The sequence below is a fragment of the Panthera tigris genome, chromosome D4, assembly GCF_018350195.1.
Source record: "Panthera tigris isolate Pti1 chromosome D4, P.tigris_Pti1_mat1.1, whole genome shotgun sequence".
NCBI lineage: Eukaryota > Metazoa > Chordata > Mammalia > Carnivora > Felidae > Panthera > Panthera tigris.
The window spans coordinates 31,492,774-31,509,830 of record NC_056672.1 but is presented as its reverse complement, the minus strand read 5'-3'; the positions used below and the strand labels follow the sequence as shown (position 1 = coordinate 31,509,830).

The 17,057-nt window shown below is 32.1% G+C and overlaps 1 protein-coding gene across 2 annotated transcripts in view; it reads left to right on the top strand.

Annotated features, from left to right (window-relative positions):
• KIAA2026 (KIAA2026 ortholog) overlaps positions 1-17,057 on the top strand; it is a 129,835-nt gene that overhangs the window by 85,516 nt on the left and 27,262 nt on the right. The window contains exon 5 of one of the 2 annotated variants that reach the window (XM_042964777.1): positions 3,279-3,368. The exons of the other annotated variant lie outside the window; for it this stretch is intronic. Coding sequence (XP_042820711.1) covers positions 3,279-3,368 — 90 coding nt within the window. The remainder of the gene's footprint in view (positions 1-3,278; positions 3,369-17,057) is intronic. 2 annotated transcript variants of the gene reach the window in all.

Genomic DNA, 17,057 nt, shown 5'->3' with positions numbered 1-17,057 from the left:
AGAACAGGCTCCTCTAGAGGGATATAAAGCACCCATAGTGGAGTATCTAATCCCAGTTTGGGCCTTACCTATAGTGTAACAGGAGGAATTAAAGTCATTTTTGTGACTTATTTTTATATTAATTGTAGCTTTTTACAGCCTAGTTAAGATTTAACTTTAGTGCAGGGTTCTCTTTAACACACTTTACACCCTAAGTCTATTAATTTGGGTTAATCATATGACCACCATGGCTGGCACAAAATTTACCAACCCTGTTTAATATAGCTTAGTCTAACTTTCGTTCATGGCTTAATTTTTATCACTGCTGTATCCTGTGGGGTTGTGGTTAAAGAAGGTATTATGAGCCACATTTTAGTGTGTTTGATACCTGCTCCTTTTGATCACTGGTGATTTAGAGGGCATTTTCACCGGGGTGCTAAGACTTGCATGTGTAATCTTTTTAACAACTAGTGGAAAGGCTAGGACCAAACCTTTGTGTTTATGGAGTCTGACGACTCATCTAGGCATTTTCAGTGTCTTGCTTTACTCAATAAGCTATACTAACAGGTTTATGTTGATTTGGATTTGAGTTTATCAGTTGATTTTTATGGTACTTGTTTAGTGAAAATTAACTGTTCAAGAAGAAAGAGAGCTCAGGACTATGTATCCTAGTGTATTATATGGGAATTTGATGTTTGAGCCTTATATTTGGATGTGCATTTAGTCTTGTTTGGGGGGTTTGGCAAGAAGATAATAAATACGTTTATCTATTAGAGGGTTACAGGGGACTTGGGGGTAAGGGGAGTTTGGTTAAGCTAGTTGTTCATTATGAACTCTGTAGTACCAGAATGTTTCAGAAGCCATGAAGATTTGGAATTCTTAATCATTTAGAACCTTACTGCTCAAAAGTATGATCTGTATGTAGCCCATACCTGGAAACTTGTTAGAAATGCAGAATCTCAGGTCCCACCTCAGACCCATTAAATCAAAAACTTCATTTTAACAAGATTCCCAGGTGATTCTTATGCACATTAAAGTCTGAGAAGCATTGATTTTTGTATACAACTTACTAAGCTGGTAAGCCACTTCGAAGTACTATTTTAATATATTCATAATATTCATAGTTTGACTTCAAAACTGTGTTCCTTTAAATGGAATATTAAGTATTTGTTGATTCCTATGAACTGAAAGATTTTAAGTTTCTTAGAGTGTGTCTGGTTGTCAGGGTGCATGTTTTCATTGTTACTGTAAGTTTCTACAAACTATACATGCAAAATGTACCCTTATTCCTTGTATAATGAGACACCTAAGATGCAGGTGAAAATTCCTCTGTGCTTTGCCATGTGTGCAAATGAGAAATCTGTGCTGTGATATTAACCACCGCACAAAGTTCAGTGAAAAGGCATGTAACCCATCTGTAAGCTCTGGGGCAAATTTGACATGTTAGTCAGAATAGCATATTTTACAATGGGAAGTTTAGTTACCACTGAGTGAGTAGGACCAACAATGAAGCTTTATAAATGGAATAGAAGTTGAAGACATTATCAAATTTTAGAGGCACTCACATAGTTGTCCAGTCCACTGCCTATTAGCATTTCTTCCAGGACTCTAGATTTGGCAAATGGGAATGTGTAGTTTATAATAAAATATTAGCAGCACTGTCCTACTACATCATTGTGTTTTATACCCTTGAAATTATTTGAGTTACTTAAATGCATATTTTCTCTTCATCGTCAGTTCTGTGTTTGAAAGTATGTAGGCATTTCTAATAATAATCGTTAATACTAATTATAATTTATAATATGTGTGATTTTTTCTTAGTCTGTTAGATTTAACTATATTGCCATTTAGGTAGATCAAGGGCATATCAGTGATTTCATATGGCTTAACCTAATAATGAAGTTTAAAGGGGTCCTACTTTCCCATTTTTGTCACACAGTTATCACTAGGAATAATCTTGTTGTAACCCACTTTTCTTTTGTTGTTGTTGTTTTTTGGGTTTTTTTTTTTTTTTTTACAAAAAATATGCCTTTTAGGAAAACAGTATCCTTACACAGAAACTAATGAATGTAGCAAATTTGGGCTGATAAAAACTTATGGTGAATTAATAGCTTTATAAGTGTAGTATTTTTTAAAAAATTATCATGCAGTATAACCATTACAAGACTTTCATTAACCTAAAACTTTTCCTCTTTATGTAGTTGCAGTTGTTTTAGAAACATTTCTTTTTTATAATAGATTTTTTAAAATATGGGCTTAAATTATTTTAGGGAAAAGTTAAATATATTGGGAAAAACTCAGTATAATTTTACAAGAACTAAAATGTAGTTACTAATATTTTTGCTGACACTTCACTGTTTTTTACTTATTTTTTAATGTTTATTTATTTTTGAGAGAGAGAGGCGCAAAATGCAGGCGGGGGAGGAGCAGAGAGAGGGAGACACAGAATCCAAGCAGGCTCCAGGCTCTGAGCTGTCAGAACAGAGCCTAATGCGGGGCTTGAATTCATGACCTAAGCTGAAGTCGGACACTTAACCTACTGAGCCGCCCAGGTGTCCCAGACACTTCACTGTTTAAAGCTTTTAGTAGTTAAGCCAAACTAGTTTGATTATTCATAACTAAAAACCAATTATTTTGGCCATTTGTCAACATTACCAAGGTGAAGTAAAATTATATTTCCATATAATTATGAAAAGAAATAGATGCTGTCTATAGAGATGATTTTATTAAAGACTACAAGATCATATTAAGAATGTGTACTTAATGTCATTTACTTCTTTGAATATATGTATTACATATAGTGGAAATCCTTCTTTCTTGGCAGTCCCAACCATAATACAATTAGTTTGATCATATAGTTAGCAAACTAAAGCAAAGGTATAATGACATTTCTCCAGGGATGCATTTATTCATCAACTAGGATACTGCCTGATAAAGCATTTCTTAAAGGTGATTCAGTAATTTGTGAATTATAGGGTGAGTTTCCAGATCTTTGTCATTCTGGGCTGAAAGTTGATAACGTTAAGAAAGTACCTGGATTATAAAGCAAGCTGAGAACAGAGGGGTGTGGTATGAAACCACCAGGGTTGAAATTTCAGTTATTTTTATGCTATGCCTGAAGTTCATACATTATAACAAGTGATATATTTTAAAATATAAACTGTGGGATTTTTTTTGCTTTTTACTATTACAAATACAAATAATTGTGAATTTAGTGTATGTTAAATCAACTTCTGTTACCACATTTTGGGTGTTTTATATTATGTGTTATCAAGCTGTGTTTTTGTGTTTTATTTTAGCTTATTTGCACTAATCTTGATGAACTCAGGGAATTAATCACAAAAATCGAGAATGAACTCAAAGATCTGGAAAACAGTAGAAAAAAATCGGTAGGTGTTGATCCAAAAGTTCTATCTATTATTTTTAGCATTAAAATTTATTCCTGCTTTTTTCTAAAGCTTTCTTTTTTAATCTTGTTTTTCTGGGTTACATAAAAATTTGCAATGAAAAATAGAAACATTGTTCCTTTTATTTCTTCTGTGTGGTCTAGTTTTCATTTTTCATAGAGAAAAATGGTACCAGGGCAAGTAAATTAAATTTTGTTTGCCTGGTTTATATCAGGTATAGTTTTAGAATATTTCCCAATATACTGGTTGGTTGTTTGCTGACTGGTAGTTTTTAGGGTAACGCTTGCCTTGCAGATATTCTTAATTAACAATTATATGCTTTTAATGGAAGTTTATTGCTTATTAACATAAAAATTTTAATTAACTGTGACATAAATAATATATAAATTGTTTAATCCTGCCCCAGATGTTTTTGAAGCATACTTACCAGTATGTCTTTTAAAACACCTTTATCAGTTAAAGTCTTTTTTAAACTTTATATATTCTAAATTCACAATTTTACCTTCATTTTTTATAATTCTTGAGAGAATATAAAGAAAAGAATATTCACTCAACACTTGGTAAAATACTCATTTATGTTATTTATTAAATCAGTGATACTTGCTTAACTGGCATTAATAGTTCAGTGATATTACATATTTGAAACACAGTTATACACCAGTAAATGTGAAGGCTTTAAGCATTGGAGAAAATCAATCATTATTTTAAAAATACCTTTTTTTTATGGCTTAGGAATGCCATGAAGCCACTTTTAGGTGTTTGCTCAGAACCTGTTAATCTAGAATTATGTATAAAATAAGGATAGTGATACATACAGCAAAGCTTCATATCAGCAGATTTGTAGTAGTCATTTTATATGCTGTTTAGGAGAAACATATTGGTAGCACTCTGAAGGGAGGAGACTTAAATGCCATTAAAGGACAACCTTCTGAGGTTATTTAACAGAGGCATAAAACAGCCATAAGCATTCAGAAGTTTCAAGTGATACCTCTGAGAATATCGATATAATCTAAGAGATAGGATAATGTTCATAGTGATAGCTATTAATTAACAAAAAAACATTATGTTCAGTATACAATCTGAGAATGTGGAAAACTGTTATTTTTAGAAATATTTCTATTAAAAATGGTTTAGACCCTTATTAGATTCTTGTGTGTTCGTGTGTGTGTGTGTGTGTGTGTGTGTGTGTGTGTGTGTGTGTGTTTACACATACACACTTTGGTATATGGGTAGTTGATGTGAAACACCAGGTGTTTTTTCAAACAACATTTGTATTAAAATATTTTCTCAGCAAAGTTATTTTTAATATATCTGATGTTGTATGATCATAAAGGACTAATTCTGTTCTTTAATAGGAGGAATAGTCTTTTAATCAGGGTGTTATCTATAGTTTTTGTAGAAGCTGTTAATTTTTAGTGAGTTGTCTGTTCTTCATGAGTCTAAATAGAATTCTGTTAAGTAAATTTGCTAATTGTTTTTTATGCTATGGTTAAACATAATGTATGCCTCTTAATTTGTTCCCATATTATAAATTAGGGTGTTGTTTTCAATAAATAGTTTTATGCATAACTGATTTATGTACTTACTTACAGCATGCATTGTAAGAGAAAAAGACTTCTGCAAGTATCCTAGAGTTTTCTGTAAAGCCATCCACCTCACTTCCATTAGTGGTAGGAGGTATATGCATATTGCCTTCCTTTACAGGAACAAGTAGAAGGGTAAAAGAAAGTATAGATTACAAATATTTGACATTGTAGTCTGTGGAGGCAGGTTTATCAGATAGTTTTAGGTTACATACAGGGTTTAATTTTTAAATTTTGTGACTCTAAATTTTTAACTTGTTTATGACTCATAATATTTGCATATTAGTTTTAAAATATGTTTTCTGCTCTTCAAGAAATAGAAATTCTTGGGACTGTACTTAGTAGGGATAATCTTACTGAGATTACTAACATAAGAGCTATTTCCCTTTAAACTGCCTAAAAGGTTGTTTTCATGTGAAATGGCCACACAGCATAAAGGTAACAATAGACCATAAAAGTTTACATATTATTATCTGTCATTCCTTATTTTTCTATACAAGCTATTATTGAGTATGGTAGATGTTAGTTATAGGAACTAACCTTATTGAATGTTTATGTTAATATTAAATATCAATTTATTTGGCATCATTTTGGAATAAGATGTTTCACTGAACTGAATTTTCTAGGTAACTGAAACCTGAACTTTAGGACTAAATTCCTTCCTTCCTTTCTTTTTAATTTCTTATTTTAATCATTTAATGAGAAACTTCCCTGCCTCCTTGTACTATATTCAACAAAATTTTAACACTTTTTGATGATTCAAGGATCATAATGAATATCCATAATTATACTGATACCCTAAAAGTGTATTGATATCAATAACTCTAAACATTTACCAAAAGACCTTTATGTTATATATTTTGAAGGTGTGTGTTTGTATTTTTGCTTTTGTTATCTTTTCTTGGTCAACCTGTTGTTTCTTGTGTTTGTCCATGTACTTGCCTTAGCTAATATACTGTGAATTACAAAGGAAGTAACAATATTTATAAGAACTGGACTTGTAGTAAGGACCTGAGAGACTTTCTTAATAATGAGAAATGCATGAACTTGGTGATGGTGGTAGCCATTTTCACTGATTCCTTGCCTGTGGACTTCCTTCACTATTGCCAGACAAATAGAGTATTAATTTTGATCTTCATAAGATATCACTGTCAAAACTAAAATAGTATTTAGAGTCAAAACAATTCTGTTACTCATCAGCTTTTATATCTATAATGCTCCAGTAACAAAGAGGATTTATTCCATATAGACATTTATTTGTCATAAGCCATTTTTAAAAACAGAAATATTTATGTGATAGAGGATTTAATATGGATTCATACAAACACCTCACTTCTTTAGAGGATTTCTTCTCTGCAGAGCCTCTTCAGATAGTTTATAATCTTTTAAAAATCTGGATCGTTTACTCATTCTTGTAAGACAGCTAATTCTATTTATAGTTAATAATGTAAGGAGAAAAAATGCTTTCATTTTCTTGAGTTTGTCTGAGCACACTTGATACCATTACTTCAATTTTGGAAGCAACTTTCAACATCCTTTAGATCCTGCAGTGTTATACCTAATTATTTACCTGAGATTTGTTTAAAGTGAGACATCTGGTTGAGATAAATAGAAGTATATAGTTTGACAGTTTTTAAATTTTGTTTTCCTCATTATTGTTTAGATCATAGGATTCTTCAGTGAGCTAAAGGAGAAAATCATAACATTTTATTTTTATTTTGTGTTTTTAGTCAAGAGATAAAATTCACATTGTCTATTTGGAAATTATATTTTTATCTTATTTAATTTTTAAATATTTATTTATTTAGAGAGAGAGAGGAAGAAGGGGAGGGGCAGAGAGAGCAAGGGAGAGAGAGAATTCCAAACAAGCTCCATGCTGTCAGTGCAGAGCCTGACGCACACAAGGCTCAAACCCACAAACCCTGAGATCATGACCTGAACCAAAATCAAGAGTTGGATGCTCAACCAACTGAGCCACCCAGGTGCCCCAGAAAATATCTTTTTAGATTGAGGAAATGTATTAGTTTTCCAGAAAGATAGAGCTCAGATATTGATAAATTTGCCTGATCCTGTTGTATTTGAAATATATTAGTATTGCTTTCAGTCAAAATTTTAAACAGTCAAAATTGGAAAATTTTGCCAGGCTGATATCAGAAGTGGTTATATTTTGCGTTTTCATCTGACCTTTTTCTCTTTTTCATATCTCCCTAATTTCCTTATGTTTTAGATCATAATTTAGATTTTCAAAGAGGTTTCAACCTAGTTTTCTTCAATAAGGAAAGATCCCTATAGAAACTGGGTGTAAGGAAAAGTGTGAACAATTTGGCAAAAAAAAAAAAAAAAATTTTTTTTATAAGAAAAGAAACCTTGTCTGGATTATATAGTGATGAATGATAGCCTTATCAATATAGAGAAACTAAAATTTAAAATACAAGACTTTTTTTTTTTTCTTTTCTAATATATCTTTTAGTAGTTAAGTAACTCAACACTTAGGATAAATATCATGATCAATATATAAGAAAAGCTATAAAACTGCCTTGCTATTTGAGCCTGTAATCCTGTTTGGAATTTAACTTTTACTTTCCCCATTTCATGCCCTATCTCCAAAAGCAATTTACACAATAGTGTGTTGAGCAGACTACCTCTAATAGTGGAAATTTGGAAAAAGCCTATATGTCCAACAGTAGGAAGATGTCTAACCAAACAGTATTAACACAGTAGTGTATCATAAAGCTAGTAAAATAAAATATTTGTAGGTCATTGTTACTACATGGAAATAATTTGTGAAATGTTAAGTTTTTTAAATATATAAAATGATATGTGACTAATGATTATAATATATAAAAAGACATGTTAAGAATTGGAAAGGAATTCAAGTAGTGAATAAAATTAATCTTTATTATGTTAAGATAATTTAAATTCATCATACAATAATAATATTTCTCTTGCCTGACCAAAGGGTGTACATTAACAAGACCAAACGTTAGAGAAATTAGAAGCTTTGATCAGAGATGGTGACACCCCTTTTTTGATCACAGAGTTCTGTATAAGCCACTGGTTATCAATCAGAGATGATTCCTCTCCCCACCTGGGAGACTTTTGGCAATGTCTAAAGACATTTTTGGTTGTTGAAGAGGTGGTACTGGCACTTAATGGATAGAGGCCTGTGATGCTGCTAAAAATATCCTGCATTATAATGATCCTATAATGCGCGTGATAATCTCCCACAATAAAAAATTATCTGGCCTCAAATGTCATTTGTGTGGAAATTGCAAAACCCCAGCATAAGCCTGTATTTGCTAAGGGCCCTATTCCCTTGCTTTGTCTGCTGCTGCCAACTTATTATGGAGAGAAAATAAGTTGATGTTTTGAAAGTTAGGTAGAAATCAATGGAATCATATACTCGCTCCCATAATTGAGAGTACTTTTAGTAGACCATATACTTCTAATTCAGACTCACATTTGGTGAAACTTGTGAATGTTAGTATTAACATTTACCCTTTATAGTTCATCAGATAGTTAAAAAAGATTCTTGACCTTAGCTTCATATCCAGATGTTTTCAATTTATTATGATTTATGACCTGTTTCAAGTATATTCACCATTTACCTTTACCTTCCTTTATATAGGAAATGAAGAAATTACAGATAACATGATTGTATATGTATTTTCTTTATTCATTTTTAGAAAGATGCTGTAATATATTCTTAAAAAGTGAAGATACAGTAAGGAGTAGAAACAGATAAATAGAAAAATATAGTCAAATTATGTTTAAAAGTTATGTGACTTTATACGGGACCCCCAAAACATAATTGCATGTACTATAGCCTTAATATGCAGCCAAGGGTTATTATATTTTAATCTCACTTTCTAACACCTGTAACAGAAATTCTATTATAATGGAAGATTATGGGATTTTTCCCTCCTCTCTGTATTCTATATCCATGTGCTCACAGTGAAGCATCAAATCATAATTATTTTATAACCAGCTGTTGAGAGTGCATAATCTATTTTACTAGAGTGTAAAGAATATTAGATACCTTCAGAGTCCTGAATATGCCCTAATTAACTTTATTTAATGGCTTTTCCTGTAGATATGGTTGCAATAATCTCTAAATTGTCCTTAAAATTAATTATACTTAAATTTTTACAATTACATCATTATATATATCATTTTCTTATTCTAGATTTTCTGGTAAACTATTGGTTAACAAAACTGAAAACTATCTCAGCTGTGGTGGGGGAATCACGTCTTTAGTCATATGTAAAGCTTTTAAAAAATTAAAACGACCTTTTGGGGGCGCTTAGATGGCTCAGGTGGTTAAGCATCCAACTCTTGATTTTGGCTCAGGTCATGATCTCACAATTCTTGAGATCAAGCCTCCTCTCAGGCTCTGCACTGACAGTGTGGAGCCTGCTTGGGATTTTCTCTCTCCCTCTCCGCCTCACCCACATGTGTGTGTGCTCTCTCTCAAAATAAATAAACATTTTTGAAAAAAATAAAACAACCTTCTGGAAGGCCTGTGCAACAGATAAAATAAGTTTCTGTATGTATCTTAGTTATAGGTTCAAGTCTTATTCATAAGGCTTGTATTTCCTTACTGTCATCTGTGTGCTATGCATACTACCAGGAACTTGGGTAGGGGTCCAGAGATTAAAACATAGTCCTTATCCTTAAAGAATCCACTTACAGAGTTTAAGATTTTATTCCCAACCCTGAGGATAAATTTTTAATTTTAAACAGGGTTAGTTGAGCTAGCTTCTGTCCTTTTATGAAAGACTTAATCTTTTCTTTTCAAGCAGTGTTAATTCAGAAGTCACCAAACACTCCAGACACCTGCTTACTTCCCTTGTTTGAGAGTATAGTGGCGAGATAGAAAACATATGTGTTTTATGAACAATCAGATGGTAATTGACATGCTCAAAATAATAGAAAAGAAAGTTAGATGACAGGAAATATGAACCAGAGCAATATTTGGTAAGACAAAGCTTTAATCAACTAATTACTGAATTATCTAAGAATGCATTATCCATATTTATATCTATCGTAAATCTTGTTCTTTGGGTATTTTTTTTTTTTTTTGACCTTTAATAACTACTCAACCTAGAACTGGATTTTAACCCCTGTTAATAGAGCTCACTGTTTCTACTTAATTACAGTTTGGCATAGTTTTAATCCCATTAGGGAAACTTTCATAAAAACAATTACTTGAAAACCCCTTTTCTTCAAAAGAAAGTTGCAATTAAAAGGGAAAAGGGTTATTTTGTATTTTTATATCAGGCAGGTAATTGAAGTGAGCTTCAAAGGAAGAGTTGAACTAAGTTACAGATTCTTCTATAGCTAGAGCTTCATAGTGTGGCTTAAACCCTTCTCAATTAACATATCACACACAGATATAACTAACATTTATATGTCAAATAAGTTTCAGAGCACCAACTAAATTTGTATTAGCTATTTAATAGTTACTACGTTCCACTGACAAAAGTTGTGGAAAATTGAATTGAAATCTTTGGGGCGATTAAGGCACCCCTCCATAAGCTTCACATCATTCCAACTTTTTATATTACAGAAGATATTGAACTCTTTGGAAAGACCCCAGAATTTAAAGATAGAATAGTTGAATGCATTTTGTGAATTGGTAAAAAATATAAAAAAACAAAAAAAACAAAAAAAAAAAACTGAGAGAATTGAACAGTAATAGAACTTCCCTACCATTTTACCAGACTTTAGGAAAAGAAAAAAATGATACATTACATATTAAAGAAAGATCAACTCAGAATCTGCAGAGAGTAGAAAGGAGCCTGCATAGAGGGTGTAGAGTGCACAAAAGAAACAAACCAAAAAACAGACTCTTAACTATAGGAGACTAAACAGATGGTTACCAGAGAGAGAGGTAGGTAGAGGGGATGGGTGAAAGAGGTGAAGGGGATTAAGAGTACACTTCTTTTGGGGCACCTGGGTGGCTCAGGTGGTTGAGCATCCGACTTCGGCTCAGGTCATGATCTCACGGCTCGTGGGTTTGAGCCCTGCATCGGGCTCTGTGCTGACAGCTTGGACCCTCGAGACTGCTCAGATTCTGTGTCTCCCTCTCTCTCTACCTGTTCTTCAAAAATAAATAAACATTTTTTAAAAAGTACACTTGATGAGCATGTGAGTAATATGTGGGACTGTTGAACCACTATTTTGTACACCTGAAACTAATATAAAGTATGTTAATTACACTGGAATTAAAATTATTTTTAATATAGAAAAAGGCTTACCTGTAAATACTTTTTAAACGATATGTGATGCTAACAAGTAGTAGTAGGTGCTTTTAATTAGGACAAGAGCAATTTAAGGCAGGTTTATTGACAGTAGCATGAAACACTGACAGGCAATTAGAAAAACCTGTAAGAGTATGTCTTGGTAGTCCAAAAATATAGTCAATAATCATTTGATGTAGAAATACAGATCATAGAGAAATGTGAACAGTCCCTGAGAGTAATTGTATTAAAATGTAACACAATAATTTGTTTATGATGATTCAAGTCATCAAGAGTTAAATTATATTCATTGTGTGTTCAGAAAATCTAGAAGACATATTTCCCTCAATTAAAAAATCTTTTGCATCTGAGCAGAAAACCTCAGTTAAATAAGAAATTTACTTATGTAGTTTGAATACTTTTTGTAGGCCCACTCTGTGCTAGGCATTGTGATAGAACCTGAGAAAGTAAAAATAAGTAGGTTACTGTCCTTGCTCTTCAGATAGTCCCAATCTTCATGTCACTTATGTGGAATTTTTTTATGCTCTGATGATACCAAATGTAGCATTGCTTAGTGATTCAGACTGTGCAGTGAATTGCTTGAGAACCCACCTTTCTGATATATCAGGTATAGATTGATCAAATTTTATCAATTTATTTGCTACCACCAATTTACTTTTGAAAAAGGTCAAATTCAGATACTCAACATGTGGTTAATTTCCAATCCAGAATTCGTTCTTCTTTGTAAATGAAAGTGGTTATATACCATCTGTACATATATATTGTTAGATTTTCTTCCCCAGTAGTAGTAATTACCTGACTAGGAATATGATCTGTTACCCAGTTTTCCTCTCTACAAAACTAAATGCCATTGAAATTTGCAGTAAATTTTCAGCATTGATGCAGTTGTTTGTTTTCATGCTTTCTAGTTAAATGCTATTATGGATATATAATGGGCATGTTGTATATGTTGTTCAGTGTGAGATGCCTTTAAAATAAAGTACAAATGCTTTTCTGTTAAATTAGTCTGTAAAAAAAATTTTTTTAATGTTTATTTATTTTGAGAGACAGAGACAGAGTGGGGAAGGGGCAGAGAGAGAGGGAGACACAGAATCTGAAGCAGGCTGCAGGCTCTGAGCTGTCAGCACAGAGCCCGATGCGGTGCTCAAACCCACGAACTGTGAGATCATGCCCTGAGACAAAGTCGGACACTAACCCGACTGAGCCACCCAGGTGCCCCTTTTTCTGTTAAATTAGTCTTAGGTGAAAATGGATGAGAGAAAATACTAGCATTAGATAGTTCATATTAGAACCTCTGGCAGTGTTAATACCTTTTAACTTTTCTGATGTTAATATGCATATATTTCACTATACTGTCAAACTAGCACTTTTCCAAGGGACTGTATACCAAAAAGGTGAATGTAATACTTTACCCCTAAAACTGTGAGTATGCAGGAATACATGAGTATGATGATAGTTTATTTAGGTAAGCAATAAGAAAAAGTAAATACTACCTTTTCATTTAATATTATTTAGACTAAGGAGAATGCCAAATAATTGGTTTATTAATATACTTAATTATAGTTAATTTGATTTGTGCTGTGTTTTTATACATAGGAGTTGAAATTATTTACAAGTTACCTTCAGATACTGCTAGTGATTTTAAATGAGACACCTTTGTGTACAGTTAGCTTTTCTCAAAGTTATTTGCATTTTATTTGAAAAGCTCGATATATTATTTAATCCCTTTTCCAATCCTTTGTCACAATTTATGTGACAAGAGCCAAGCCTGTAACAAAAAAATATTTTGTCATATGGTCCAGTTTCTGTGATCTAACATTTATAAATAAAGGAGTATAGAAAAATAGAAAAATAGTATTGATGTTTTTGTTATATACATCTTTTTTTTTTACTGTTCTTAACACATTAGTACCTTCTCAATTTATAAAAGCATTCTTTGTATATTTATATATGATTTTATTTTTTTCTTCATATAGCTGTCAACAGCTATTTTGTTTACATATAATGTTATAAGAAAATCTATATAAGTAATAGGATGATTTGTGTAAACAAGTTACTTTCACCTAAGTTTAACATTCAAAGCATCTACAATTATTAAAATGTGTAAAATACATCCATGATGATGAGACATGTAAGGAACCTAGAATTTACTTGTTTTCCTTTTGTTCTTCTTTTAGGTGTCCAATGTCTCCAGCATCAGTAGATTGCCAACTCCCTGTCCTTGCAACACCCCAGCCAGCATTATGCTGGTTCTGTCATACCCATCCCTGATTACTGCAGCAGAATGGAATCGTTCTTTAGTTGTAAGGTAAGTTTCCCTCCCCACTCATTTCACACACATAGACTCAGCTTTTCATTTTATAATATTGTGTAGTTTTGTAAGTTTTTTTTCAAGTTTCTTTTCCTGTATGGTTCCTTAGGTTATTAATGTATCTTATTCAGAAACTTATAAAACTGCATAATATAATAAAAGTTTTATCTTGTAACCATAGACCAGGTTCTTTTTGTAGTAATCCCTATGAGGTTATAATACCTCCATTGTTTGACATTTGGGGCATCTCATGGAAAGGGAGCTGGCAATCTGCAGCTGCTGTGGACATTGGATGAGAAGTATTGAAAGGTAAGCTTCAGATTTAGACCATATTAAATGCCTTTGGCTCTATGGTGTATGCTTGAAATTCATACTTTATGTTAAACTTTATATTAGATTCATAAAAGAAAAATATTACTCTCCTCTTTTAACGTGACCTTCAGTAAATGTTTGCATTATTAAGTTCACATAATACATTGGGATTATCTTACAAGATAGTTTTTATCCCTGAAAATAGAATTCTAATATTGAATGAAATATTAAATGAAAATAATATTAAATGAAAAACAGTTTATTCTTCCCCCTTTTCACATACCTGTTTATAAAAAGTGTTAGGACTACATTTATGTACATAAAGCTTATAAAATATTTTTTTATTAGAGAAATAGTTATAACACTGTTTCACAAATGACCTCTTACTAGTCCTTCTATACCTACTGTCTTTATTTTCAATTCTGTGTTGATATCTACAGATAAAGATTGTAAGAACCTTTCTGATTTTTATTACATCCATGTTCTCTCTTAAGTGTTTGAAGATGAGGAATTTGCTGTTTTCTGTGTTTTTTAGTCCAGTTTTAAACTTTAGAACAGTATAATTTTAAGTAATATTGTAAATAAGCTAAATTTTATAGATTTTAATTTTTGCATTACAGAGACACCTACGTGTAAAGATAGGTACTTAGGTAATACAGTCTCGTATTCTTTAGGAATTGTCTGTAGGCCAAGTGGGACAGCATTGTGTGGAAGAAGGGATTTTAACATTCAGAAGAGCTAGAATTCTAGCTGAAAGTCTGCCTCTGTCTACAGGCACTTCCCTGTGTTTCACTGAGTCTATGTTCTCGTCCTTCCCTTTAGCTTTAATAATTTCATCCTAGAAGAAACGCAGTAGTTATTCTCAGTTTTGCCTTTTTGTATATGTAAATAAAGCTGATCAGTCAGAAAAGCTATTGCTAGCTTTTAGTTAACGACCTGATTTAAATTCGGGAAATATTTGATTTTATATAAATTTTTACATTAGACCCAAGTTAAGGCAGATGGTTGCCATCTCTAACTTCTTTTAAAAATTCGTAACTTTTTTCTCTTTATATTAGTTTCATTGTATACTGTGACACTCCAAGACCACCACTAGGTAGGAGGGGACACGTTATATTAATTCCATTTGGTTTTTATTGACCAAAGAAGATGGTAAATGAAACAGGCAGTGTGAGTTTCTTTTTTACTGTCAAGTTGTTAAATCACCTTACCTAAAATACCAGTCCCAGTGCAGTGATTCTGAACTTTTTTAAATGTGTATCCCCTTTTGGTAAACATAAAAACTGTGGACACACATACCCCATGGCAGGATATAGTGATATCCTTTATTAAGGTCATTGTATTCTTTACATGTATCTTCTAGTTTTTATCACTCTTTCTATAATTTCTTTTATGAGAATAATAGACTTTTTGTTTTCCAAATATATAATAATTAAATATGCATTTTTAAATAATGAAATACCATACCATCACTACCCCAAGTTGAGAATATACAATATTAAAAAAGGGGAAGAAGGCCAAAAAACATATATAAAGTTAGAAAGCTATAGGCATTTTCAAACAGGTCAGCAGATAAGACAGAATTATATGAAAGCTAGAATTCTATTCTCTGATTAATATTTATGATCCCTTCTCTGTATATATAGTTGGATAGTTCAGTAATATATTTTCTGGACATTAGATTAATTAAAATTTAGTAATCAAAATCAAAAGATAAAATTCTCCTGATCTTTTTTAATGTCTTTTCTACAAAAATTAATGCTATAATTTAATAGAGACACAAACACAGCTGACAAATGTCTTAAAATAATGACATTCAGCTACACAGATTCCTATTCCTTTGCCTCATCTACCTAGTCTCAAGGTCCCACAATACTGCTCGTCCTTCTACATTCCCCACACCATCACCACTACACTAATCCAGATAGAAGCCATACTACCCAGGTTCATTCTGCATCTGCCATTCTTTCGCCATATAACCCTCAGTTACAAAAACTTCAGAATGCCTGGTGCTCTCGGGGTGCCTGGGTGGCTCAGTCAGTTAAATGTCTGATTTTAGCTCAGGTAATGATCTCGTGATTCCTAAGTTTGAGCCCCACGCCAGGCTCTGTGCTGACAGCTCAGAGCCTGGAGCCTGCTTCGGATTCTGTGTCTCCCTCTCTGCCTCTCTCTCTCTCTCTCTCTGTCTCTCAAAACTAAATAAAAATTATAAAGAAAAATTGAAAGAAAAAAAGAGAATGCCTGGTGCTCTCTAGTCTTTTAACACTTCTCCAATTAAATATACCACAAAGATGATAGTCTCCCTGAACCTTCATTACTCATGCCTTTCGTCTTTCTGCCTGTATTCTTACCATTTCATTTTTGAGCCAAGTAGTAGTTAAAAAGTTGAGAAATAATGCTGTTGTATGCCCTGTTAAAGAAAAAAAAAAAAAAAAAGAATCTCTACCTTTTTTTTTTTTTTTTAACTGAGAGTACTACCTCATTCCACAAAGGATTTAGGGTGACTGTCTGTCATCTGCCTTTTCATCTTCCTCATTTACCTCTCCCTAGATAAAAGTATTGTTTATTGTTTAATAGTTTTCATGGGTTAGAATAAGCACTTTATACTATTTTCTAACCCCTTTTTTTTTTTTGAGAAAATAAACTTTTGAGATATAACTTACTGTTGAGTCCTTTGAGAAAGCATTTGACAAGAAGAAAAGTCTGTCTAGTTTATTATATGAAATATAATTGATATATCATATAAATGATTGATACAATTGATATAATGATTGGTATAATATATAAACAATATATGAAATAATTACTTTCCTTGAAATTTTTTCACAATACTCTGATTTGTCATGCCATTAAAAAGATAAGGGTTAATCATTGAGCCTAGGTTCCATACTCATTATGTGCACACATGTAATCCCAAATCTTCCTACTCTTCTAATAAACAATTCCCTTCCAAGATATAAAAACCTCAGAAGCAAAAATGTACTTGTTTATTTCTACATGAATAAATATTCTGTTGGAGTAGGAACTACACTATTCATCATTTATGTTTGTGACTAAAATTTCACATACATAGATAAATTTCACATTTCAGTAAGTGGCTGAAATGTTGACGGTTATATATATATATATATATATATATATATATATATATATATATATATATATAAAATTGGGAAATTTATGCACAGATTCAGAATACATT